Source organism: Geotrypetes seraphini, chromosome 16 (assembly GCF_902459505.1).
Source record: "Geotrypetes seraphini chromosome 16, aGeoSer1.1, whole genome shotgun sequence".
Classification (NCBI taxonomy): Eukaryota; Metazoa; Chordata; class Amphibia; order Gymnophiona; family Dermophiidae; genus Geotrypetes; species Geotrypetes seraphini.
Window position 1 is genome coordinate 41227333 of NC_047099.1, and position 25276 is coordinate 41252608.

The 25276-nt window shown below is 47.6% G+C and overlaps 1 protein-coding gene across 3 annotated transcripts in view; it reads left to right on the plus strand.

Annotated features, from left to right (window-relative positions):
• MEF2D (myocyte enhancer factor 2D) overlaps positions 1-25276 on the plus strand; it is a 59122-nt gene that overhangs the window by 13768 nt on the left and 20078 nt on the right. For 2 of the 3 annotated variants that reach the window (XM_033924246.1, XM_033924248.1), the window contains exons 2-3: positions 156-359; positions 21500-21637. In XM_033924246.1, the coding sequence (XP_033780137.1) occupies positions 156-359; positions 21500-21637 (342 nt within the window). Of the gene's footprint in view, positions 1-155; positions 360-21499; positions 21638-21796; positions 21932-25276 lie in introns of all 3 variants that reach the window. The other variant, XM_033924247.1, reaches the window with a different exon arrangement.

A 25276-nucleotide genomic window follows, 5' to 3' on the forward strand; every position in this document is an offset into this window, starting at 1 on the left:
CAGGCCCACCATATATGTAGAAAATCCCCCCCCCCCCCAGTTCCTCCAGCAACGATCCGAACCCCGCCCCAAAATACGTTGGTCTTGCTCTATTTTGAGGCCTATTTGGGTAACGCTCTTGTCTGCCTCTCTTTTTTTTCTGTTCTCGACTGCAGGTGACGTTCACAAAGCGGAAGTTCGGCCTGATGAAGAAGGCCTACGAGCTGAGCGTACTCTGCGACTGCGAGATTGCGCTCATCATCTTCAACCACTCGAACAAGCTGTTCCAGTACGCCAGCACGGACATGGACAAGGTGCTCCTGAAGTACACGGAATACAACGAGCCTCACGAGAGCCGGACCAACGCGGACATTATCGAGGTGAGGAGGCTGGGTGCGCGCGTCGGCAGCAATCCGCCCGCCGTAATGGCTTTTCTTGAAGTAACAGGGGATTTATCCGGACGCGGTGTCCCGCCTGAACTTGGCGAGGGGCCCCTAGGGACTCGCGAGTTCACGGAGGACACGTTGGGCTAATTCTTAGCTTTCTCCAGTAAAAGCTGTCATACTGCGCCTTCTGCACGACTGCGCATGTATTTAGAACCTGAGAAAGTGCTGGGTTTTGAAAAGCCGTCCGGACCCCCTGGGGAAATCCGGACATCTAGTAACCCTATTGCCATTCCATTTCCCGTGTGGTCATTCCTGATTTTACCCGCTTTGCATGCAGGGAATTGCTAGGATAATCAGGGCTACAGTTTCTTGCTGGGGTAAATCCAGGACTGGACTAGCCCATAGGAGCCGGTGTTGTGGGTGCTTGACTCCTATGGATTAGCCGGTTCCTGATGACATGGAGTCAGTTGGCAGCCAGAAGCTGAGGATGGGTTTTGGTAGGGTTACCATATGGCTCCAGAAAAAGGAGGGCGGATTGAGACATCCGGGTTTTGCTCTTACAAGCCCCCAGTGCATTGTGGGGCTTCCACTTTGCTTCTTTCCGCTGGAAATCGGGCACTACAGATATCCAAAAGTGCCAGAAAGGAGGGGTATTCAGGATTAAGGTTTCCCTCCAGGAACTGGGCCACTTGGCTGCCTGAGAAAGCTTGCATTGTGCCAGGTCAGGAGGAACAGGGCTGCTGGTCCATGTCTGTGCATGCACTGGCAAACTGTTCGTTGTGCTGCTTCTGAGGATATATTTGGAAAAAGGATGACATTCCCCTCCCGCCCCCTGCTTTGGTACATTCATTCCTTCATTTTGTTCGCTCTAGGGGCTGCAGCAGCTGTTAAAGTGAACGATCCGATGATGGTGGTTGGTGGGGGGGGGAGGGACTGAAAGCCACAATCCTGAGGCTGGCTGCAGAGATTAAACATTGTAATGTGAAATTCAGCCTCCCATGGCCTGGCATTTTCCCTCTCTTGTGCTGGTGAGCCTAGGTTGGCAAGGAGCCCACGCAGCAGTGCTGCACATCCTTTGGTGTACCTGACCGGGGAACCCCCCTGCCCTATCAGCTGAAGACGTCCTGTACCAGAAGCCCTCGGCTGTCTGAACTCTGGCAAAGTCACTGGCACTCCCACGCACGCCGAGTTCACGTGCATGATCTGAGCGTGTACACGGAGATGTTGACGTCAACTGGTTTGGGGAGGGGGGGAGGTTACAGTAGAGGTTTTCAATTGGCAAGGCTTGGGGATCTCTGCCAGCCAAGGTATTAATTGTTAATGTGGAAGGTGGGCAGGAGAGGTCTGAGGAGGTACATGGATTCATCCCAGGCTCACCCAGAAATTCACTTCTGGCTATGCTATTGCTCTGCAGATCTCCGATTGTATTTATTTATTTAAGAATGGAGATTTTTTTGGGTCTGTTTGTTTGTCTTCTCCTGTGGTCTTTCTTTCCACCTTATCTCTCTATATAGAAAGTGTCCATCTGGGTGCTGGTAATTTTGAAGTGAAGTTTTCATGTCTAGTGTCCATGGAATGGTTTGATGTCTTCTAGACTTTTCTAGGTCTCTTTCTCTCTCTCTTTCCCCCTCCCTCTTTATCTCTCTCTCCCTCTTTATCTCTCTCTCTCGCTCCCTCCCTCTCTCTCGCTCCTTCCCTCTCTCTCGCTCCCTCCCTCTCTCTCTCTTTATCCCTCTCTCTCTCTCTCTCTCTTTCTATTGTCAGTCCACTCTATTCCTTCTCCTCTCCAAGCTCCTGTCATTTTCTGGAGCCAACAAGAATGGTCCCATTCAAGGCCCATGCTTAACAGGTTCTTCCTGTGGCTAAGAAGCCTTACTCATAGCTTCGTGGGAGGTACATTATAACTAAGGCTTCTTCTGTTTTGGGGTTTCAACTGGTAGGTTCTCTCACCCTCCATCTCTTACCCGTCCCTGATTCTTTTTCCCTGCTGACCACTCTTGGTCGCTCATTCTTTCAGCAGCTCATGGTCCTTGAAGAACAGGAGAAGATGGTGGTGGGACTGTCGTTGAGAGCGGCAGGGCTGTGGGGGGAGGAGACTTTTAGAGAAGGGGACATTTCTGAATTCCTAATTGGGTAAAAATAAACAAACTTGCAATTAAAAACCCTTGGTTATAATTTTCTGCTTGGCACCTGATGAAATGATCTTCCCTTTGGAGGTGGGCTAAGTAGCAAGTCTCCCTTTCCAGGTTTCTACGAGTAACAGCTCTCATAAGAACTGCCTTCTCCGGATCAGACCCATGGTCCATCGAGTCCGGCGATCCGCACACGCGGAGGCCCAGTCAGGTATACACCTGATGTAGTTTTAGTCACCCATATCCCTCTATGCCTCTCGTAAGGAGATGTGCATCTAATTTGTAAGGAGATGTAGAGGAAGGTAACCAATGGTATGGGGTCTGCACCAGATGACGTACGAGGACAGACTTGAAATAGAAAGAGAGAGAGAGAGAGGGAGGGAGCGAGAGAGAAAGAGATAAAGAAAGGGAGGGAGGGAGGAAGGGAGAGAGAGATAAAGAGGGAAGGGGAAAGAGAGAGAGAAAGATTTGGGTGGCGGGGTCTTTTTGCCCCATGCGGATATATGAGAGATGGCTATTCAGGTTGCTGTCAGGCTATCTTTTTTGTAGCTTAAAAGGCGACATTCAGACTGGCAGACTTGGGAAACTTAGCAGGAGATATAACTTTGCAGCAGGGGACCCTCAGGGCTGTTATGCACAGTATGGGACTGCCTAAGGATTGAAGCTCCTTAGATTACTGTAATTATTGTCCACACTGTGGATCCCCCAACACTCGGGGTGGTATCCTCCGCAGTCTGGGACCTGCAGAAGCTTCTCTGGGAAACGATATGACATCCAAGCTTTTCCATCCATCCTCTTGCTCCATGCAGGTTAACCCCTCCTCACCCCCCAGGCCTTTTCTTTGTGACTCAGTTATGGTTTAGTTGACTAGATTTCGATTCCACCCTTTTCCCGTATCGGGCTCCTCTTTGGAGAATTCCGTCTCTGTTTTCATCCCCATCCCCTCTCATGGAAGAGCATTCCAGGTATCCTCCGGCCTCTCCATGAAAAAAGCTTTTCAGTTGCCCCCTACTCCTTGCAGCCTCCTATTGTGTCCTCTAGCTCTATTTCTGTCTTTGAGTCTTCAAGTCTGTCCTCGTACGTCATCTGGTGCAGACCCCATACCATTGGTTACCTTCCTCTGAACCACTCAAAGTTGTTCTTTTTTTATGGCCTTGGAAAGATCTGGACTGAACACAGTACTCTTAAGTGCGGTCTCACCAACAACTTGTATAGAGGCCTTATCACCTCCTCTCATGATTCAGCTGAGCACCTTTCTGGCCTTGGCCGCCACCTTGAGATCCTCAGATACCGTCACCCAAAGGTCCACACATCAACCTCTCACTTCATATCATACAGCTCCTTTGGGGTTCTGCGCCCCAAATGCATCATTCTACATTTCTTCACAATAAAGCTTTACTGCCAAACATTCTCCTGCCCTTCTAATTTCTGTAGACCACTTCTCATGCTTTGCACGCCCTCCAAGTTGTCCACTATATTTCCAGTCTTCGTGTTGTACACAAGACGACAAACTTTTCCGTCTAAGCCTTTGGTAATATTACTCACAAAAATATTGAACACAATTGGCCCTAGGATCGATCTGAGACACACGCCACCAGACACCTTTTTTTCTTCTAAGCAAATTCCATTTACCATCACCCTCTGTTGCCTCTGTCGGCCAAGTTGTGAGACAGTTCACTAGTTTGGGTCCCTCCCTCAAGCTGCTGCGTTTGAGTTTCCTAAGAGGAACAGTATCAAAGAGTTTGCTGAGCTTTAAGTAGACCACATCTAGCACATGTCCCTTTTATCTAGTTCTCCTGTCACCCAATCAAAGGCATCAGATTCATTTGATGTGATTTGCCTTTGGTGAAGCAATGTTGTCTGGGATCCTTTCCATTAGCTTTCCCACCACTGAGGGTAAGGCTCACCAGTCTGTACTTTCCCGACTCTCTTTTCTGTACTGCTTTTGGGAAGAGGGACCACATCAGCCTAACTCCAGTTCCACAGAACGTTCCCCCGTTTGTATGGCTCTTATCAGACACATCCTTCAGAGGACCTGTCAAAACGTCTTCAGACTCCCTCAGCATCCTGGGATGTATCTCATTCAAAACAGAGAAACATGAGGGCCAATAAAGGTGGAATGGCCCATCCAGTCCCACGACTGTCCACTTTCAGTACTGTAAGTTGTTCATAAACTCTTCTGTGTACATTGTGGCTTCTACTCCATCTCCAGAATTCATCACTGCTCCCGTCCCTGCGGATAACCACAGGGAAACCATGTCCATGCCATTCTTTAAGGAGAGAGGGAAGAATAGAGTATGAATGGGCCCAGCCACTGACTTGAGTCCACCATTTTATATTTTTTTTAGGACATTTCCACTCCTAGCTTTACGTCTTTGGAGTTTGTGGATTTGGTTCTCCTGTTTTATATTCTGAGGTTGAGAGAGACACTAGAAAATGACCGTCTCTGGTATCCAGAGCAGATATTGTGATGTCATATTCCACTAATAAAGGCCAAGCTTATCAATGATGTCACAATGGCTTCATTATCTTATATTTGGCTCACATAAGAATCAGAGTCAGAATGGGCCCAGCCACTGACCCTCAAGCCTTGCATTGAAGGATGCTGGTGGAGAAGGACCGAGGTTCGGATAGACACTAAAGAATGGCACGGGATCGTTTCCCGCGGGAATGGGAACAGTGATGAATTCTGTCACCGTGTCGTTCGCTATTTGGAATTTCTCAGTGTTTCTTCTTCTGTGAAACCCAACAGAAGTCTTTCCTCGTAACTCCACCTCTGTCCTTCCTGCCTTCCCCAGTGCACCTGAAGAACATCTCGGCACCTTGCTTGCTCTCTGAAGGCATTTGTACTCCTGTCTGAGCTTTTGCCATCCTGATTTCTTTCTTTGACTCTTTCAGCCTCTTGCAATATTCTCGTTTCGTGAACACCGCCCTTTTCCTCTTGCTTTTATTTACATCCCAAACGGTGCGACACGTCCCCTAGTGCTCTCACCCCACCCACTGTGTCATGGCCAAGCAGGAGAGGCACAACTTTGACGCCTCTGCTCTATGCGGCCACACCGCCTGCCTAATTACTGTTCCAGTTACACCTTTTCTATTACACCAATCCCCGCCGATGGTTTTAAGCAGATTGCAAACAAAAGACTAGATTATATGTCTTGGAACTTGCAGATTGACGCAAGATAAAAAGCAAACCTAAGCTAATGCTGTCTTAATGGATGACAGTTTTGATAGCTTTCTTAAAAATAGCATAGCTAGAAAAGAAATCTTGTTTCGTTAGGTAGAGTAGATCAGGCCCCAGCAGCTTGATAAGAAGATAAAGAGGAAAACGCTTTCACAGATGAAATACTTCTAGGATTTGGCTATGTTGTCCTTCCGTCTATAGGTAGAGTTCTCTCTCATTTACCCATTTTTTTGTAAAGCATTGAAGACATATTTTTTTCAGAAATTTACTAATGGCTCCTCCTCTTCAAATAATTAACCATAAAAGATCAATTTTGGGGGTATAAAAGATACAGTTTCTGCTCTAATCTCTTGTATATTTTATTAATATTTTGTTAACCGAGTCGAGCCCTTTTGTTGGGATGAATCAGTATATAAAATTAAAGATTAGAACCTAGTTGAATCGTCTTCTTTGGCACTCTGCCGTAAAGGATTTTAAATACCAAACCGTAAAATTTCTAGAGAACTTTGGCTTCTAAAGGGAATCGATGCAGTATTTTTAAAAAGAAAAGCTTAAACGAACTCCTACATTCTCGTCCGTAGATGTATAGGGGACCCTCTTCTTCCTCTGGTCTGACCGTTGAAAGCTAACATAGTAACATAGTAGATGATGGCAGATAAAGACCCAAATGGTCCATCCAGTCTGCCCAACCTGATTCATTTTAAATTTTTCTTCTTAGCTATTTCTGGGCGAGAATCCAAAGCTTTTCCCGGTACTGTGCTTGGGTTCCAACTGCCGAAATCTCTGTTAAGACTTACTCCAGCCCATCTACACCCTCCCAGCCATTGAAGCCCTCCCCTGCCCATCCTCCTCCAAACGGCCATACACAGACACAGACCGTGCAAGTCTGCCCAGTACTGGCCTTAGTTCTTCAATATTTACTATTATTTTCTGATTCTAAATCTTCTGTGTTCATCCCACGCTTCTTTGAACTCCGTCACCGTTTTCTTCTCTACCACCTCTCTCGGGAGCGCATTCCAGGCATCCACCACCCTCTCCGTAAAGTAGAATTTCCTAACATTGCCCCTGAATCTACCACCCCTCAACCTCAAATTATGTCCTCTGGTTTTACCATTTTCCTTTCTCTGCAAAAGATTTTGTTCTACGTTAATACCCTTCAAGTATTTGAACGTCTGAAGGGTATTACTGTATTTCTTTTTCCTTTGTGTTTTGGTTTTATTTGAAGAGTGAACTAACACGGCCACCACACCATTTCACTCACAGATATTTAGAAATGCCCAGATAGGCGATATTTACAATAATCTAGCGTGCTTAGGATCAGGGATTGAACCACTTTGGGTTGAACCTGCTGTTGACCTTTTTTGGACTGAACGCAAATAGCAAAGTGTAGAGATGTTCAACGGCCAACAGCAAAAGATGGTTAGACCAGTGGCCCCCAAGGTTTGCAGGATAGCCCTAATGAATATGCATGAAAGAGATTTGCATGTAATGAAGATGATAGGAATGCAGATCTGCCCCATGCATATTCAGAAAGCCCGACTGGCTGGTGGTCCTCCAGGACAGAGTTGGGGGACCACTGGGTTAGACGGCTTGCTCTCTCATAAAGAAAGCAAGACGGAGAGAAAAAAATGTCTCGTTTTCTAATGTTTTTTTAGCTTTCGTTATATCGATTTTCCCTTCTGCTAGAGATATTCAAACTTTAGGTTGGCGTTCACACTCTATGGCATTTGCCTTGGTAAAAATCGGGAAGGACCTCCCTTCAGAAATTAGACTTCTCTCCTCTTTGACTTGTTTTAGAAAAACTTTGAAGACGTATCTGGTTAATAAATTTTGAGCTGACAAATAAGGGATTGTAATCGACGATCTTCCTGCCCAATTATTGATTTCCTGTGTTCTTTTGAGCTAAATTTTGTTAACTGGTTTGAGTCCCTTTTGGGAATGACCCGGTGTATAAGACTAAGGATTGGATTCGATTGGATTTTGGTTTTTGATTCCGTATTTACTTTTGGAACCCGCGGGATATCAATATTTTAAATAAATATTAGATGTTTAGCTGAAAGTTGAAACGCAGAAAAAGAAGCTAGCGGTCACTTAAGAGAACGAAGACCAGCTGCTGTAGTCATAGCATGTCAAGAGGCCTAAGATCCCGATTATGGGCCCCTGGCCAGGTCTTCTGCCCTCGGCTAGTGCCCTCCAGGTGTGTCCTTAAGGGAGCTCATTGGAAAAGCTGAAAATCATCCTTGGCTTCTGTTTTGGGTTCCATAAGAACATAAGAAGTTGCCTCCGCTGAGGCAGACCAGAGGTCCATCTCGCCCAGCGGTCCGCTCCCGTGGCGGCCCATCAGGCCCATTGCCTGAACATTGGTCTCTGACTATCCCTATAACCTTACCTCTACTCCTATCTGTACCCCTCAATCCCTTTGTCCGGGGTCCTGTTTCTTTTTGGGGGGGGGGGGGGGTCAGTTCTTGGCCTGCATTTCTTTGATGTAAATTTGCAAGGACCATCTGTGCAGTTTACCCCAGAGAGTACCCAAGTTGCCCTGGAACAGTTGTAGATACTGTGAGGCTTACATTCTCCCTCCTTTCGATTGGGTTTATTTTTTCCCTGTTCTAACCCCTCTTTCGAGTACGAAAAAATTCCGCGTTGACTTTCCTTGCTGTGACACCTACTGCTGTTTATTTATAAAAGTGCTTTTTGTCAAGTGTTTAAACAGAAATTACAGTTAAATGGCACAATAATTAAACAGAGTGCAGGCATGGAGAATTAGTAACGGCAAAGGGCTTCGAAGGGAAGGGAGAGATTGAAGAGAGATCCGGAAGCGAAGAGCAGGCAGGCGTGTAGAGTCCATCGGTGAAGGGCAGACGAGAAATGACAGCCAAACTGGAATGAAATGACTAATCTTCTGGGTCCGAGCCCTCCTTCCTGGTTCTTCCACCACTCTCGTGATATCCAAGCTCGATTACTGCAACTCTCTATATCAGGGTTGTCCAATGTCGGTCCTCGAGGGCCGCAATCCAGTTGGGTTTTCAGGATTTCCTCAATGAATTTGCATGAGATCTGCATATTTATTTGGGAAATCCTGAAAACCCGACCTGGCGAGGGCCAAGGTTGGACACCCCTGCTCTATATAATGGCATTCTGCAGAAAGACGACTTCAGATGATACAAAACACCGCGATTCAAATCATGACCCAATCCAAGAAGTAGGATCATGTCGCACCACAATCTCATATAGAATAACTCACAAAATTGCATTGGTAAAGTTCAAAACACAGATTACAAAGGCCCCTAGTTTTCTTGACAATATTCTCATTCTTCATTGACCGTCCAGATCACTTAAATCCACTGGACAAAACCTACTATTTGTGTCCTCCCTAAAGGTCATCTACACCCGTCGCACAGCCGTTTTTTTTCGGTAACGGCTCCTCGTATATGGAATTCTTTATCCGTCCACTTAAGGGTGGGGGAAAAAAACCTAGAGAAATTCAAAAAGGGCATTGAAAAGTTCTCTTTTCAAAGAAGCTTTCGAGTCCTAGGCTTTTTACAGCCTCTCCAGGTCTCCAGCTCTTATTCATTCTTGATTAACGGCTGAAACTTTCCGACCCTTCTTATTGTTTTTTTTTTTTTACCTTTTATGTCTGCTTTTCTGGAAATATTGTCGTTCTACCTCATCCCACTTTGTTTAGAGTTATGTCTCATACCGCATGGCCCCACCTGTTCCACATCCAACCCTTCCTGTTCTGCCTCCAACCCTGCCCCTAAATGTGTCTCTTTTTTCCTAACCTCCAGGCCGCGTCTGGAGCTCAGGGCTTTCTAAAACCCAGCATGGTGTTAGGGGGCACTCTCCCCTCTGAGCCAGCACTGATCCAGTGTCCCAGCATGGTGGTAGGGGGCACTCTCCCCTCTGAGCCAGCACTGACCCAGTGTCCCAGCATGGTGGTAGGGGGCACTCTCCCCTCTGAGCCAGCACTGACCCAGTGTCCCAGCATGGTGGTAGGGGGCACTCTCCCCTCTGAGCCAGCACTGACCCAGTGTCCCAGCATGGTGGTAGGGGGCACTCTCCCCTCTGAACCAGTACTAACCCAGTGCCCCTGCTTGATGTTTTGCTGAGATATGAAAGTCCTTCTCCCACCTCATAGTTTCCACTTCACTTAGTTTCACATTCCTAGGTCTCCCCCCCTCTCGCTGCAGTGACCTGCTGTTTCCTGTTCACTAGCTCTCCAATATGACTTCCTGCCAGCGCTCGCCGATTCACAACAAAAAAGCAAGTCCTCAATGACTGTGGGTGAGCAGGACCAGCGCGTCCTTCCACGCCCCGCTCAGAAGCAGGCTAACGCTGCCCTTCTCCGTTAGCTGTTGTTCTCCGATTGCGTTTTAAGCGGTCCCGTCCTGAATGTGTCACTTTCTCTGCCCGAGCACGACTCGGCTCACTCCATCCACAGTTATACCCTGAAATGTGGGAGGATGGGGGGTTGGCATCCTGTCTTGCTTTTAAAGGTAGGTGCATTTTCGCCATTTCAGTAGCCACTGCTGGTAGCTGGGGGGGGGGGGGGGGTTTTCGGGGTCATTGCAGACCGTTTGGATGTTTCTAGAACGTGTCGGAGGCAGGCAAGCGCATGGCTTCTCCGATGTTTCCTCGGGGAATGTTCTGCTCAGTAATTACTGCGTGGGCTGCTGGGGGAGGATGGGGGAAGGGAGAGCAGTTTGAAGTTCTCATGGTAAGCACAGAGCTTCCGTCGAGAACAGGGAAATTTGGGTTGGTATGCATGAGAACGGCACGACCTCGATGAACCTGTCAGCAGGATGGGAAAGGGCTCCGAAGAGTTTGGCCGGGTCGGCTCCCCCGGTTGGCACGAGCGGCTCGGTGCGTTTCCCAGCCCTCTAGTAGCTGTGGCCGCCAAGCACCTCTTTGGCCCGGCCGGTTTGGGCTGCAGGGCATCGACTCTCTCCCCCCACCACCCCTCACCTCGCCATTGCCTTCTCTAGAAATCCCAAATGTGCTTCAGCTCTGCTTCTGTTAGTGTCTGTCCCAGGCTCCCGTCGTCACCGCTACTGTCTCAGCAGTGAAACATCTCCTGTGTCCTCGGAGCTGCTTTTCTTTTGAATCTCATATGACACACTCTTAGCCTTCGGCTCCTGTTCCGTCGTGTGCTATGCTTTGCCTGTTCTTTGGCATGGCACGCTACGCTACTCTTGCCTGCTTTATTACTTGTCTGTCTTTCTCTCTCTAATATATAATATGTGTCTGTGTTTGCATGAGCACTGAAGTCTCTTTCTGAAACAGGACTTTGAGAAGAGGCTTAGATGCCCTCCTGCCCCTCAAATGAATGCTGGTCAGTCTCCCAGAAACGCTGCTCGTCGTGATGGCCGCAGGTCCATTCGCCACCCACCGAGGCAGCTTTGTCCGCCTCTCACTTACCAGTTGGCCCAGTGGTTAGAACGGATAATATGCCGTCTTCTCAAAACATGTAAACGTGCAGAACTGTCTCTAATACTAGCTGGTGGCAGCTGGGCCAGCACACGGTGGTTTTGCCCCTGCGCTTTTCCCGCCTCATCTCTTCTGCGTACGCCGGATGAAACGGTGCCCGGTGACACGCAACAAGGGGAGTTGGGAGGGATGGAGATCTGATCAGCTGTGGGGGGGGGGGGAAGGGCTGGCTTTCATTAGAAACCCCAAAATCGCTTTAGCAAAAATGTATTTTATTTCTAATATCAATATCAGGAGAACTGCTCCATCCCACACCTGGACCTGAGTTACTTGAATTCTGTATTTTGGTAGTTGAGCAGAAGGGATGGATGTCCGTACTGGTCTGTGATGAATCACGGAGGGGGTTTGGAAAGGGTCATTGAGGTTTTTGCTCCTGTGATGTTCCTTTATATAGTAATTAATGTACAAAGCGCTTTGGGTTGTACCACAGAAAGGTGGTATCTTGAATCCATTACCTCTTAAATTTGAGCGAGCTCATCGTGATGAGATTCTATATAATATCTGTCCGTCCTCCCCCCCACTTACTTCCAACCCAACCGCTGTGCGCGTTCGTGGTCACTCATGGCTTCTGCATCTGAACAAGAAACTGTTTTGTGAATTCTTTCTAAGCCTCCTGAGGCAGGAAACCTCTCTGCATGTGTGCGAGTGTAATGGCTACCAGTGGGAAGTCACGTGGAAAACCGTGTCATGGGAACATCTGGAGACGTCCCCACCCCTGTGTTCTGCTTTCCTGGGAAAAACTCCTAAGCAGGGTGAGATGAGAGACTGGAAATGGAGGCACATCTGTAATTAAACGAGGTCTGCCTGTCTCAGACACCGTGCCGGCACCCTCTCATCCAGCGTCCGGCCGTCATACTTACCGACGGTGTCTATAGCGTGGCACTTTCATCTGGTTTCTTGGGCGTTTGCGTATCTCTTCGCTTGCGTAGGAAGATCAAAGACTGTTAATTTATCTCTCATCTCGGGATCCTCACGATCTCTTTGCCTCTCCCTTCCTCAGCCCCTCTGTTTCCAAGCTGAGCAGCTTGAGAGGAGATGCAAAGAGACCCCCTAGCACCTCCTTTGTTGATTTTAATGCCCCTCGTGAATATGGTTTCCTTATGCTGTAGTTCCTAATAAGTCTCTAAAGGCAAGACAGATTTTCACCTAGCCTTCCTTGGTAGCTGGCCTGTGCATAGAGGACACATTTAGACACAGGATGGCGAGATCTGTGTGGCAGCCAGGTGCCGTTGAAGATGTGTAAGGGACCAGTCAACAGTGGAAGAGTGGGGTGCAGTGGTTAGATCTACAGCCTGAGCACCCTGAGGTTGTGGGTTCGAATCCCACACTGCTCCTTGTGACCCTGGGCAAGTCACTTAATCCCCATCGCCCCAGGTACATTACATAGAGTCGGAGCCCACCGGTACAGTTAAGGAAAAATGCTTGAGGACCTGAATAATTTGTAATCCGCATAGAATTGTAGGATATGCAGAATATAAATTATTTAAAATAAATAAAGAATTGAGTTAATGGGCTCATTTTAGAAGCATTTATTCATGTAAACTGCGGCATTTTTGTTTGTACTTGGTCAGGATGTAGAGATTTAAAAGGGTGTCTTTTGCACATGACCTGGGCAGGTTAAAATGTATTTCTCCGATTCTCATTTTATGTTTAAATCGTTTCTATTAGATAAAACAGACACAATTGCATACAAATGCAGCAATTTTCAGAGGAGATACACAACTGTATCACATCGATTCATACAAACATGACAATCTCTCAACAAGATTCACCACCTCCCTCCCATCCGCCATCAACGTTCAAGATAACAAGTGGCAAATGAGTTTTAACGTACAGAAATGCAAGGTCATGCATGTAGGGAAAAAGAACCCGATGTTCAGCTACAAAATGGGGGGAACACTGCTAGGGGTGAGTAACCTTGAAAGGGACCTGGGGGTGATGGTAGACACATCACTGAAACCATCGGCGCAGTGTGCGACAGCCTCAAAGAAAGCAAACAGAATGCTGGGCATCATCAAAAAGGGTATCACAACCAGGACGAAAGAAGTCATTATGCCGCTATATCGCGAAATGGTGCGCCCGCACCTGGAGTACTGTGTGCAGTACTGGGCGCCGTACCACAAGAAGGACATGGCGGTACTCGAGGGAGTGCAGAGGAGGGCGACTAAACTGATAAAAGGTATGGAAAATTTTTCATACGCTGACAGGTTAAAAATGCTGGGGCTGTTCTCCCTAGAGAAGAGGAGACTTAGAGGGGACATGATAGAAACCTTCAAAATCCTAAAGGGCATAGAGAAAGTAAATAAGGACAGATTCTTCAAACTGTGGGGAGCCACAAACACTAGGGGTCACTCGAAGAAATTGAAAGGGGACAGGTTTAGAACAAATGCTAGGAAGTTCTTTTTTACCCAGAGGGTGGTGGACAAATGGAACGCACTTCCAGAGGATGTGATAGGCCAGAACTCTGTACAAGGGTTCAAGGAGGGTTTGGATAGGTTCCTGGAGGATAAGGGGATAGAGGGGTACAGATAGAACTTGAGGTAGGTTGTAGAGGAACGGCTGGATAAGTTGCAGCTGTACTCACTCGAGGAACGCAGAGAGAGGGGTGACATGATCGAGACATTCAAGAATCTCACGGGCCGCATCGAGGTGGAAGAAGATATCTTCTTTTTCAAGGGTCCAGCGGCAACAAGGGGGCATCCGTGGAAAATCAGGGGCGGGAAACTGCACGGGGACACCAGGAAGTTCTTTTTCACTGAAAGGGTGGTTGATCGCTGGAATAGTCTTCTACTTCAGGTGATTGAGGCCAGCGACGTGCCTGATTTTAAAGCCAAATGGGATAGACACGTGGGATCTATTCACAGAGAAAGGTAGGGGAGGGTCATTGGGGTGGGCAGACTATATGGGCCGTGGCCCTTATCTACCGTCTATTTCTATGTTTCTATGTAACATCATGTAGAGGAAAAATACAAGGTCACAATATTATATCATCGCATCTGAGCAATTATCAAAGAGCATCATTCTTCAGTTTAATAGATAACTGTCCGATGACAACATAACCCATCAGAGGATTTATATTTATGTATTGTATTGTCACCTAACAAATGTAAATTTTACTATGTACATCGCTTAGAAGTCTGATTAGGCGATTAATCAAGAAACCTAATAAACTTAAACTTGAAAAAACTTGAACGTAAAGAGCGCTTTGGACAAACAAATGGGTTTTACGCTACATCCTGAATTGCAAGAGATTTCCACACGAGCGTAACAGTCCGGCTATAGCGAAATCCAACTCTTTGTTTGTAACAAACATGCACCGGGAGGTAAAAGCGCCGAAGCTCATAGAACTCCTTTGAGCGTCGGAGCATTTATCTCGCCGGCCCACGGTAGAAATCTCTACCGCAGCTTTTCAAAAGGAGCCCATAATATTTCATGACACAAGCCATGCTAAAACATGACATAACGACCAGAGCACCTCCAAATAGACGCCTGTGTAAATTTTAAAAAAGGCGGCGAGTTCCAAAAGGCTGGACCAGCAATCAAAAACATTTTGTCGCACTTGTTGAAAAGAAGACGTATCCAACAGACCCTTAAAAGGCAGCTCTCAATTTTCGTGCAGGTCTGACCGTACGTGTCCATTACTCTGAATTACCATGGAACATTTCATAGTTTGCTGCGAGTCATCCATTCAAGAGGCTTGCTTGTGTTTCTGTTCCTCTCATCCATAGCTTTGGGTCTGGTGTTGAGGGTCTCCTGCCAAACCATGTTCCCTTCATAACTGAGAATGTTATTTAGATGCATAATTTATTATTTACAGATGTGAATCTGCTGCCCTTATCTTTGCTGGCCTTGAATGAAATACATCTGCATAATACGTATTGACCGACCATGTATAGCCTTACTGGGTCAGATCAACGATACATCCAGTGGTGTGGTAAAGGGGTGCTATCGCCCGTCCTTCTCTCTGCCCCTCCCCTCACTGTTACCTTCCCCCGTATCTCTGTAACATTCGCCCCCAACCTGCCGTCACGCCAGTGTCAGCTCTTCCTCTGATGTCACTTCCTGTTCCCCGCAGCTAGGATGTGATGTCAGAGGTGTCACAGCAGCTTGGGGGTTCCTGCTCGCGCCAGGAACGTTACTGCAGGGAAGGAGCATGTGGAGGTGGGGAGGGGAAGAGAGGGCGGAGAGTCCCTGGGCACCTCTCACCCTCGCTATGTCACTGGGTCCATCTAGCCCAGTAGCCCATCTTCACGGTGGTTAATCCAGGTCACTAGTACCTGGCAAAAAACCCAAATAGTGGCAAGATTTCCTGATACCGATCCAGAGCAAGCAGCAGCTTCCTTCACAAAGCCCAAATAGTAGGACCATTCCATGCTGTCGATCCAGGGCAAGCAGCGACTCACCCTGTATCTTCCACAGAGCTTTGATACACTGGTTGGAGTGGCTAACCTTGCCTTCATGGTTGGAGTGGGCACAAGCGTCCATAGTTAGCGTGCCATGGGGGTAGAGTTATTGGTCCTGGGGTTGTTTTACGTCCTCTCTGATCTGAACTGACATCCTAGCACTGAAACCTGCTCTTTGTGTGGCGCAGTGGTTAAAGCTAGAGCCTCAGCTCCCCGAGGCTGCTCCTTGTGACCCTGGGCATGTCACTTAATCCCCCCATTGTCCCAGGTCCATTAGACAGATTGTGAGCCCACCAGGACAGACAGGGAAAAATGCTTGAGTACCTGAATAAATGAATGTAAACCGTTTTGAGCTCCCTTGGGAGAACGGTAGAGAAAATGCCTCTCCCTCCGATTATAGAAATACGGGATGAATTTTATCTGTGAGTGGATTTCACCTGGCTTGTCTGAAATGAATCGATGGTCTCCATTTTGATCCCTTAGGGCAGGGCTGTCCAAGTCCGGTCCTCGAGATCTACTGGCAGGCCAGGTTTTCAGGATAGCCACAATGAATATGCATGAGAGAGATTTGCATACCAAGAAGGCAGTGCAGGCAAATCTCTCTCATGCATATTCATTGTGGCTATCCTGAAAACCTGGCCTGCCAGTAGATCTCGAGGACCGGACTTGGGCAGCCCTGATCTAGGCCCTATAGTCGGGTTTTCAGGATTTTCCCAATGAATATGCATGAGAGAGATTTGCATACCAAGAAGGCAGTGCAGGCAAATCTCTCTCATGCATATTCATTGTGGCTATCCTGAAAACCTGGCCTGCCAGTAGATCTCGAGGACCGGACTTGGGCAGCCCTGATCTAGGCCCTATAGTCGGGTTTTCAGGATTTTCCCAATGAATATGCATGAGAGAGATTTGCATACCAAGAAGGCAGTGCAGGCAAATCTCTCTCATGCATATTCATTGTGGCTATCCTGAAAACCTGGCCTGCCAGTAGATCTCGAGGACCGGACTTGGGCAGCCCTGATCTAGGCCCTATAGTCGGGTTTTCAGGATTTTCCCAATGAATATGCATGAGAGAGATTTGCATACCAAGAAGGCAGTGCAGGCAAATCTCTCTCATGCATATTCATTGTGGCTATCTTGAAAACCTGGCCTGCCAGTAGATCTCGAGGACCGGACTTGGGCAGCCCTGATCTAGGCCCTATAGTCGGGTTTTCAGGATTTTCCCAATGAATATGCATGAGAGAGATTTGCATACCAAGAAGGCAGTGCAGGTAAATCTCTCTCATGCATATTCATTGTGGCTATCCTGAAAACCTGGCCTGCCAGTAGATCTCGAGGACCGGACTTGGGCAGCCCTGATCTAGGCCCTATAGTCGGGTTTTCAGGATTTTCCCAATGAATATGCATGAGAGAGATTTGCATACCAAGAAGGCAGTGCAGGTAAATCTCTCTCATGCATATTCATTGTGGATATCCTGAAAACCTGGCCTGCCAGTAGATCTCGAGGACCGGATTTGGGCAGCCCTGCCTTAGGGGCCAGGTGTCTACATCACCGAATCCAGCATCCTAAGACACAACTTTGTTGATGTGGCCCTTCGAAGCCCGACCTATTTCCGAGTCCTTACCGTTTCAGATTTCTTGATATTCACAAGCCAAATATAGAGCGTGTCGAGCTCCAGCTGAGCAAAGGTTGGGGCTCGCATACGGAACGCTAATCTCTCCGACCCGGGGGGGGAGGGGGGGAGGATGAAACTGTCTCTTGATTTCATCCAAAATGAAAACTCAAGCCTAGCTCAAAGGCTCCACTATCTCGTGCAGTCGCTAAGATTTTGGCTGCTGGAGCGAAGGCGTTCATTAAATGTTGTCGGTGGCTGCTGCGCTTCTCCTGCCGAGCGGACGCGGCAGGGGTTTCCGAAAGGAGCGTCTTACATCTCGGGGGGTTTCTCATTATGCTCTCTTTCTCTGAAACAGAAACCCTGGTGGAGGCAAGCGGGCAATGAAAGCCTCGGGAAAGTTGAAAAGGCACTGTTGGAAACCAAAGTCTTGGAATTGATTATACATTTTCTTTTTAAATTCAGGCAGCCGTCGGGCTCTTTAAGTGAAGTGTGTCTGTATCCTCTCTTGAACATTGAATCCACTAGAACGATCTGTGAATTACAGATCAATGTATTGTGCCTGATTAAGGAACATCTTAGGGATCATTTTCGAAGCTTTTAGCAGCCGTTGCACATGTCAATAAAGCGTTGGCGTGTTTAAATAGCCCGATGCTAGTAGAGCTTCTGATTTTAGACACTCCCTCGATGCCAAAATAGGTATTTATTGGATTTTATTGGAAAAACATCACTTCCCCTAAAAAATAAAGGGCCATGGGCTCTCGCTTTGTAGCATTGGGGAACCTAGAAAGAGCCGGCCAGTTGTAGAGGGCAGTTCTATAGCCGTGTGCCCTCCCTGTTCCCTTTCCTCAAACCTTTTTAACTTCTCTGGTGCGAGCAGCGTGCCCACATCGGTCTCGGCTCGCCCGTTGATGTTGCTCCCTGGGCGTGGGTCCCGTAAGAGCGCCGATGCCGACACGGGCAGCAACCTCGCGCCAGGGAAGTAAAAAAAAGGGGCGGGGATGGGATGGACCGACATCCCCCCCCTTCCTTGCCACGTCACTGTGCCTGGCAGTTCTTGCGATGAAACCCCAGATGCTTATAGCCTTCACCCAGTCTGTCTCTCTCACGTGCTTGCTCGCGAGGCTTGAAAAACTGTGAAACCAACCCCCAACTTCTGGCACTGTGGGCAGCTCACGCCCAAGTCGTGGTGAAGAAGCAGGAATCCCACTTTCTTCTGCAGCTGAAGACAGTTGAGAGAAAGAGAGACTGGGTGGGCAGACTGGATGGACCATTCGGGTCTTTATCTGCCGTCATCTACTATGTTACTATGTTACTATGGGTGAAGGCTGGGAATGGTATGTGAGAGAGAGAGACACTGGGTGAGGGCTGACTGGTGGTACATGACGGGTGAAGGTAGGCTTACCAGATTTCCCAAATGGAAAATCCGGACCCCCTAGACCAGGGATCTCAAAGTCCCTCCTTGAGGGGCCGTATTCCAGTCGGGTTTTCAGGATTTCCCCAATGAATATGCCTTGAAAGCAGTGTATGCATATAGATCTCATGCATATTCATTGAGGAAATCCTGAAAACCCAACTGGATTGCGGCCTTCAAGGAGGGGACTTTGAGACCCCTGCCCTAGACCCACCCATCCTGCCCCCCCCACCGCCGCACTGCCGGCTCTTGTCGGGGTGCGGATGCCCTACTGCCCAATGGCGATTTTTTGGAAGCTTTTCAAAACCCAAAGTGCCGGGTTTTGAAAAGCCGTCCAGACCCCCGGACATGTCCTCAAAAGGAGGACATATCCGGCGAAATCCAGATGTCTGGTAACCCTAGGTGAAGGCTGGTGGGCTACACAAGAGAGAACGAGGCTGGGAGAAATCTTTGGGGGGGGGGGTGTGCGCGCATATGAGAGAAAAAGAGACTTGGTGTGTTTAGAGTATGTGATCCATACTTTGAAAGCGAGTGTGAATGTGTTTGTACGCATTTTGGCCAGATCAAAAAAGTGAGACAAGCCTGCTTTAAAGGAACATGGGTGCCTTAATGGGTATTTCGGTGTTAGCACGCGTTCCTAACTGCTGGAGATAGGCACAAAACTTACACTAGTCTAATAGTTATTTGTATAAATGTGCACCTCGCTCTTGCGCCCATCTGCAAACTGCGCATTGTTGGAGATAGGGGCATAGTGCAGAATAGGAGGTTGTCACATACCTGGGCTGTAGGCACATACGTTTTAAACATTTATATGCATAACTGGTGTGTAAATATAGCGACATAGTAAATGAGCGCAAAAAGAAAAGTGAGGGCCAAGGGATTAAGAAATAGTTGCTTAGGTTTTGAAGATAAATTCTGTCTAAGCTCGACACAACTGCGTTTCAGCAGGATTGGATTTTTTTTTTTTAAATGATACGGGTTTTAAAATACATTTCACAAAGAAATTAAGGAAATGGGAACACAAAAGGAAAACATTTTACACTTTTCCTTCCATATTCGCGGTTTCGATTATGTGGTTTTTAGCTTGCTGGCTCCTCCCCCTCCCCTCCCCCAATTGCATCCGCTTGCATAGAGAAAATCGCCGATTCCCAGCACTTTCTTCACCGTGTTTTGCCTCTCCTTCAGGAACAGGCCAGATCTCCCACCGTGTTATTCGCGGTTTCACCATATTCACGATGGTTTTTAATAGAAAATCGCGAATAACATACGAAAAAGTTATTTGCGGTTCTGTTAATCCCCTATCACAACGAATACGGAGGGAGAAGTGTACACAGCAAATTCCCAACTTAACAAAGGTTCCTCCTAGCCCCCTTCCCTCCAAATGATGATCAGTGCAGTGGCACCAGTGTCCCCTCTCTTCTCACTGTATTATAAGTTCAGTTGTGGGAGTCATGGCTAAGCAGGAAGTGGTGTCTGAAAGGGCCTCTGAATTGCTGGCTGAGTTATCTAAACCTATATTTTATTTTGCTAGTGCTGGTCCTGTAAGAGTGAGGCGTGTCTTGGGTCTAGGAATGGTATTTTTGCCACATCCCACCCTTACATCGCATAAAAATAACATTCAAGTAATGTATTTTGAAATCCTCTTGAAGTCTTTGACAGCTTCCTGTTCTGTTCCGATGACATCACACCCACAGCACATGAACCAATGGGAGCCCCCGTCACTGGTGATGTCATTGCAAGCATGAAATCTCCCAGTGGTTCAAGGGAATTACTTGCAATGCACTGCATTCATCTATTCCTGTAAGTAATTCCCTTGAATCACTGGGAGATTTCATGTTTGCAATGTCAGTAATGACGGGGCTGGAGCATTGGGAACGAAGGCGGGGCTTGGGTAATGACGGGGCTGGAACATTGGGAATGAAGGCGGGGCTAGGGTAATGACGGGGCTGGAACATTGGGAATGAAGGCGGGGCTGGAACATTGGGAATGAAGGCGGGGCTTGGGTAATGATGGGGCTGGAACACAGGGAACAAAGGCGGGGCTGGAACATTGGGAATGAAGGCGAGGCTTGGGTAATGACGGGGCTGGAACATTGGGAATGAAGGCGGGGCTGGAACATTGGGAATGAAGGCGAGGCTTGGGTAATGACGGGGCTGGAACATTGGGAATGAAGGCGGGGCTGGAACATTGGGAATGAAGGCGAGGCTTGGGTAATGACGGGGCTGGAACATTGGGAATGAAGGCGGGGCTTGGGTAATGACGGGGCTGGAACATTGGGAATGAAGGCGGGGCTGGAACATTGGGAATGAAGGCGAGGCTTGGGTAATGACGGGGCTGGAACATTGGGAATGAAGGCGGGGCTGGAACATTGGGAATGAAGGCGAGGCTTGGGTAATGACGAGGCTGGAACATTGGGAATGAAGGCGGGGCTGGAACATTGGGAATGAAGGCGAGGCTTGGGTAATGACGGGGCTGGAACATTGGGAATGAAGGCGGGGCTGGAACATTGGGAATGAAGGCGAGGCTTGGGTAATGACGGGGCTGGAACATTGGGAATGAAGGCGGGGCTGGAACATTGGGAATGAAGGCGAGGCTTGGGTAATGACGGGGCTGGAACATTGGGAATGAAGGCGGGGCTGGAACATTGGGAATGAAGGCGAGGCTTGGGTAATGACGGGGCTGGAACATTGGGAATGAAGGCGGGGCTAGGGTAATGACGGGGCTGGAACATTGGGAATGAAGGCGGGGCTAGGGTATTGCTGTGCCCAGAAGGTACAGCCTGCTTTGCAACCCCACCCCACCCCTGAGATTATTTGTTAAACTTTCATTTGCCCCATGTCCCCATTTTCTCCCCGCCCCGCCAGAGATGATGCAGCCCTGAGAATTTCCTGGTTGTGTTTTCAGACGTTAAGAAAGAAAGGTTTTAACGGTTGCGACAGCCCCGAGCCTGATGGAGACGACTCGATTGATCAGAGTCCCCTCTTGGAGGACAAATATCGCAAAACCAGCGAAGACCTTGACATTCTCTTTAAGCACTATGGTGTAAGTACCCACAGCTTTTCTCTCTCTCATGATGTTTTTTCCCTCCCCTTTCTGTTTCGTTTGCTCCTTCCTTATCCCTCCTCCTTGCCCCCCTAATGGAAACAATCCCATTTCCCCCCCCCACCTTCCCCCTTCCTGAAACAATCTGAAACGCAACAGGTGCTGCACAAGAAACACAGGGAATGCGAGAGCCCCGGCACAGATGAGGTATTTGCGCTGACACCACAGACGGAGGAGAAATATAAAAAGATTGACGAGGAATTTGATAAAATGATGCAAAATTATAGACTCGCAGTGAGTACTGGGTTGGAGTGAATTCTGTGCCTGCACAAAACGGAGACCTTTGAGATTGGGGGGGGGGGATATAATTATCTTTTTTTTTTTTGCATGGCATTGCTTTTCAGAGCCTTGGTCTGTTCACTGCTCTGCCACATATCTTTTGGTACGGGGGGGGGGGGGGAAAAAAAAGGGTGGGGCACTTTATTGAGGGCCGTTCAGGGAATACACGCCTACCTTTTCTCTCCCTGGCCTTTTTCTAATGTGTTGCCCACCGGCAGACGGCAAAGACCTGCATTTTAATTTTCAGGCAATGATAAAACCAGATCGCAAATGTTGTGTTACCCAAAAGAAAGAGCGAAACTGATGGACACCTGGATTCGAGGATGCATCGGGTTAGTACTGATGATAAAGCAGGGCCCTTCGGCCTTACAGCGGCTTATAGCCCACCTCTAAGGAATGAGACGGATGGTGAGAATTTGTCAGAAATGACAGAACAGTAGACCCTGTCGCGCTGTAGAAAATATATAGCCGTGTCATCTCGGAAGTGCGGAAGATATTGAACAGACTCAACCCCACGTATGTTGCGATGGCTAGAAACGGGCTAGGCTGTGGTTATGGTATTTTGTTTCTATCACGTCTGAACATAAGAATAGCCTTACTGGGTCAGACTGATGGTCATCAAGCCCGGTAGCCTGTTCTCACGGTGGCCAATCCAGGTCCCTAGTATCTGGCCAAAACCCAAGAAGAAGCAACATTCCATGCTACCGATCCAGGGCAAGCAGAGGCTTCCCCCATGTCTTGTGCAAACCCTTCTTAGAATGCATGCGAGAAACTGGTGGAAACCTGGAGCAGATGTCAGCGGTGGTTAGAGGAGTCAAAATGGAATTCCAGCATGCATGGGACAGGCACAGAGGGACATTAGTGCTATGGGGGGGAGGAGGGGAGGGAGAAAAGCACAGATAAAGTAAGGCCTATGGTCACTAGTGGGAAGACTGAGGGGACCAAATAGTTCCTTCCTGCCAACGACATCTACTTTGTTGAAATTGCTGGTCAGATGAAAGCTGAGCAGTTAGGGGAAGGGGTATGTTTGGAAAAGAGATGGCCTTCAGGACTATTCATCGATTGGTACCAGAGGCAGAGCAGCTTCTCACCAAGTCTCTTGTGCAACATTTGTGTATCTTAACGTTGGCGTTTGTGTGACTTGTTATTCTAACTGGTTGTGTGTGCTCACGAATCCATTCGTTCATCGGAAGACTAACCCTGCCTTCTGAAAGAGAGCGTGCTAGTCAGGCCACCCTGCATGGTGAAATCTGTGTTTCTTTTGCTTCCCGCGCAAGGCGGGAAAATACAAAATTTCTCTGAAGTTCTTTGGGAAGCGACGTCCTCCAATTTGCAGACGAAATCTGCCACGAAACTTGGTTTGTCAAGCCATCGTGATCTTGTGTAATCCATCTTGCGTCCAAAGTAGCTCGTGAAGGCCTTTTTACCTTAAGCTTATTCTCTTGCTCAGCGAGAAGATGAATTTTTCAAGAAGCCTTTAGTAATCTCAGGTGACTCAGTAAAGTCAAGCTCCCTTGTTCTAGTAGAAAAGCCTTTGACCAAGATCTCGGGGCCTTCAACCACCAAAGGCCATCTTTTCTGAGTCCGAAGATGCTCTTCCTTGGGCTGGTTTCTTTTTATGAAATATTGCATTTATGATATTTTTTTTTCCCCTCTGGGCTTTTTACAAGACGTCAAAGGTGATAGTGAGGTCCAAAGAATGGCTGAACTCTGAAATCATCATGTTGTAATAAGTCCAGGCCCTGGAATCCGTTATCATATCTCCCGGTCAAATGACATTTGATGTACGTTATCTTTTTGCATCCTTTTGATGTATTGGAGAAATGAGGGCCAGATTTTCATATATTTTTGGTCCCTGATAGGCCCGAAGCCCAGGAATAGAGGCACGTAATACAGAGACTATGGGAAACGCTGAAAACCGACTTTTCACCTTTGCTGAGAGAGGATATATATCGTCCATCTCTTATTTCTCACCTGCTTTCATCTTTTGCTGCTGGCTGTTTTTATTTTTTTTTTGGGGGGGGGGGAGTTGGGGCTGGGGGTTAACACCATATTTTTGAAGTGCCCATCACATATTCCCTGTCGCCTTCACCGTCTTGACGATTTCAGTCTAGTTCTCGACCAGCCCCAAACGCATTTTAGAGAGCCTTGGGGGATAAGCCAGACCATGGCAGAAAGATTCCGTATTTTGAGAGAAGGCCCTCTTGAAAATCGAAGAAACTGGTACATTCACGCATGCCCTCTTGACGTGATTTTTCACAAAATGCCAAATTCATTGTACCAAAGTATTGACTCCCCATCATTCGGCTCATAGTGGTTAGCGTTTGTGAAAAGCACCGATCCCTGTGGGCTGAATTCGGTCCAGAGATTCACTGCTGGGCCTCATCCAGGTACCGACATTGAGCTTTGCGGCTGCTGGAAGGTATCCGACATTAGTCAATACTCGTTGCCAGTACTCGGATAACTGTCTGGATAAGTGGACTTCCCTGGCGCTAACCAGACAGTGCGGTAGCGGTCAGAGACCTGTCTGGTTAATTGCCTTGGAAGCTTGGAGAAAGTAATTTGACCAAGTAGGAGCTTCTCCTGTTTTTAAAAATATATTTATTTTAATAGTAATCCACAGACAGAGTCCAGAAACAATGAAATGTTGGATAAATAACAGTGTAGATCAGCGGATCCCAACCCTGTCCAGGCCAGTTGGGTTTTCAGGAATATGCATGAGAGAGATCTGCATATAATGGAGGTGCCAGGCATGCAAATCTGCTCCATGCATATTCATGAGGGCTAGCCTGAAAACCCGACTGGCCTGGTGGTCCTCCAGGACAGGGTTGGGAACCACTGGTGTAGACAAAGAAATTAATTCTGCCGAAACTCTTCAATGCCAGTAATTTTGCCAATTTGAAGAGTTCCCTCCCGGAACTCCGGCCCTGCATTTCTCGATTCCATACGTAATTCGATTTTGTTTTTCCCTGTCATGGAACTCTCTTCCGAGTCATCTCAGACTTCTCTCGATAACTTTTAAGAAAGATCTCAAAACTTTGTTGTTATTTTCAGAAGCATCAGTTTCTACGATCTGTAAATATCAATCGCTCCAGACGAAGCAAATGGACCGTTCCCAGAACCCCATGTGTTACCCTCCCCCCCCTTGCTTTCCTATTAAACGCTGTAATTCTTCCTCTATCCTCGTGTCTCACATTTGTTTTTATAATTAGTTTAAAGTTTTATTTTTTAAATTTACTACAGAAGTTATTGTTGTGATACGATTTGCGGGATAACAAGAATTAATAACCTTGAAACTTT